Source organism: Temnothorax curvispinosus, unplaced genomic scaffold (assembly GCF_003070985.1).
Source record: "Temnothorax curvispinosus isolate PA1 unplaced genomic scaffold, ASM307098v1 QBEX01001262.1, whole genome shotgun sequence".
NCBI lineage: Eukaryota > Metazoa > Arthropoda > Insecta > Hymenoptera > Formicidae > Temnothorax > Temnothorax curvispinosus.
In genome coordinates, this window is record NW_020211042.1 from 1 (window position 1) to 3,214 (window position 3,214).

Sequence of the window (3,214 nt, forward strand, 5' to 3'; positions counted from 1 at the left end):
ACGACATTGAAAGCTCTTTACATACTCTTCAAAAGGACAAACGAAACCATCTCTCTCTCTCTCTCTCTCTTTCTCTCTCTCCTCCTCTCTCTCACTCGATGTAACTCGATCTGTAATAATAAGTTCAATTAATTCATATATGAGCTATATTTCAATATTCATTACTCGTACTCAAAAATCAAAAGTTTATGTAACAGTAACAACTACAGATTTTCACACAATGCGGACAGTCAATCATCAATATCGAAATACTGCAATTACACTTGACCTCGTTATACACATTAAAGATGACGTTAAAAAATGTTAATGTAAAATATAATTTATAATATATATTTATTTATTTACCTACTAATATATAATATCATGTATTATTATTATAACCTCGCGAGACACCACGCGAACACACGTCATTGACTTCTATTATGCTGAAAAAACATTGAAGATAACGTTAAAAAATATTAAAAAATATAATTTATAATATATATATTTATTTATCAATATAATCACACACACATATATTCATCATATATTAAAAAAAATTCTACTAACCTTGCGAGACACCACGCGACACGTACACACGTCACATCGCACGATTTAACACACGCGAAACTCGCCAAACTCGCCGCGATCTCGCGATCGCCGTCAATCTCGACCGCGCCAGCCAATCACGCACGCGGAAAAGCGACAACACTACGTGCGAGATATTCGCAAAGCTCACTTCTCGGTCCAAATGGATTTTTTTATTATGGATTAATGACAAAAGACATCTCTTGCGAAATTTCGAAACCTCATTGAAACTATAATATGTATGTACACGCCACTCTTTATATCACAGTTGACTGAAATAAAACAAAAGATCGTTCAAAGCAGCGTTGTTCAACAGCTTCCACTGCTCACTGACAGAATGTAACACGTAACAGCCAATATTGTAGAGCGCAGAATTAGAAACAAGGGCGATATTATAGACACAGTTTTCCTAATGATTAAGTGGTCTGTAATAATTATTATATTACATATTTATTACATTATGTATTATATATTTATTTTATTAGAATTTATTACAAAATCTAATTTGTGTTCTTTTGAAAACAGTGTAATACAGATGTATGTAACATGTTCTAAACTTTTACTCATAATAATATACAGGGTGTCACTTAATTCGTGCTTACTATTTACACAGCAATATTCCTTGTAAAAAATTGAGTAAAAAATTCTTGATCAATTTTTTTCTATAATGTTTAATAAAGTAGTAATTATTGAGTAAAGTCAATGCAAGTAGTTATCGTTAAGACGGAAATAAGGATGGGAAGTCTCGATTTTTTATCGACTTCCGACGAGTCAATGAAGTCACAGAAATAGACGCGTATTCCTCGTTACGGATCTTCGCAACACTCAATAAGATGCGAGGAACTTGGTATCTTTTAATGCTAAACTTGAAAAACAGATATTGGCAAGTGCCTTTATCTTCGTAAAGCAGAAAGATTACCGTGTTTATCATGCGAGCAAAATTCTGATGCAATTCACGGTCATGCCGTTTCGGACTGCACTTCGCCCCCGCAATGTTCCAACGCCTATTGGACACCGTACTCGGATCAGAGCTGGAACTCAATGTGTTTGTCTGCCTAGATGTCATCGTTAGACAAATCTTCGACGAATATCTTTGCGTATTACAAAAAATATTCCACTGTCTCCGAAAAACGCGCCCACGACTCAATCCCGACAAGTGCCGCTTCTGTGTCAATCGCATTAATTATATCGGACACCTCATTTACTGCGAGGAGGACATCCGGATCGACCTGAGAAGATCAGTGCCATCACAAATTGGTCCGTCTCACAGAACGTACGGCAAAACATACGACAGTTCCTGCGAGTGGCTTCTTTGGTATTGCCGATTTACCGAAAGATTCGCCATCATCTCCGTTCCGCTGATCGCACTTACACGTAAACTGGCCAAATAAACCTAGAAAATTGCCGAACAGATCGCGTTCGATCAACTAAACCCTGTGACTGCCGATGCTAATATGTCCCGACTTCACGCGGCAGTTCATTCTTATACAGACAGATTTCCAACAGGATTGGTGGCCGTCTTGACACAATACATCCCGGAAGGAGAGCGGATGATCGCATATGCAAGTCGCACTTTCAATAAGGCCGAACGTAATTATCTGGATTGAAGTATCTGGCCATCGTCTGGGGCACAAAGTAGATGCGTGGCTACCTAGAGGGATATCATTTTACTATTATCACCGATAATAATCAATCCTTACAATGACTCCAAATGCTGAAGTCCCTGGTTGGGGCGCCCGGGCGTTGGTCCTTCGAACTCCAGCAATATGATTTCGAATTGAAATGCCGGAAAGACACTCAACAAGATGGCCTGTCACGTCAACCTAGGATCCACGCCGTTATCAAACTATGAAGCGCATGATACTAATGTATATGTATTATAGCACTCCGCGAAGACTGCACCCCAGGACGTACCGGACTTCAAGATAAAGTGCGGCCGACTGTTCAAGCATGTGCTATCACAACTTTGACTTTAAGAAAACGCCGACGGCCCGGAGGGACAGTGGAAGGAGTACATCCTCAAGGAACAACGGATTTCGAACCGCTATCATGCATCCACCGCCAAATATTTGGATATCTGGAGATAGCCGAAACGATTGCGCGAATTGCAGTATAATTCTACTTGCCCGAGATGTTTCGCGACATTGCACAGTATATGTGCGGCAATGCCAGAACTGTCTCGTGCACAGACCGTCCAGGAGAAGCCCCAGCAGAAATTAAGACTTTTTAGTTTATTTTGACGAGTACTACATGCTCCTAAAATTTGGTACTTTTTTGAATACCCTGTATATTATTCGAAATTTTTATAGTATTATTTTCATTACTTCATAGTTTATTAAATATTATAAGCTTAATATTATAGATTTACTAAATAATATAATACATATAAAAACATCGAAAAATACAAATGCAAATATTATGATTTTCTTGGAAGACTAATTACTAGATAAGGAAATAATAATTCTTCAAGTATGTATATACACGTATAATATACATATATATAAACGTCTTATAGGAATAGCATTTGCTACTTATAAAATGTTATAATTGCAAAATACATTACCTAACCATATATCAATATCTAGAAGAAAGAAAAATACATAAGCGTTCAAATATCGTTGACATTATTAACAACGTCACTAAGGAA

General features: G+C 37.3%; 1 protein-coding gene across 1 annotated transcript; it reads left to right on the forward strand.

Annotated features, from left to right (window-relative positions):
* Positions 1-1,559: 1,559 nt before the first annotated feature.
* On the forward strand, positions 1,560-1,958 carry LOC112461776. The gene has a single exon (XM_025027157.1). The coding sequence runs from the start codon at positions 1,560-1,562 to the stop codon at positions 1,956-1,958; it is 399 nt and encodes a 132-aa protein (XP_024882925.1).
* Positions 1,959-3,214: the final 1,256 nt, after the last annotated feature.

Coding starts and splice junctions, on each gene's coding strand:
- LOC112461776 (XM_025027157.1), top strand. CDS start 1,560: ATGTTCCAACGCCTATTGGACACCGTACTCGGATCAGAGCTGGAACTC.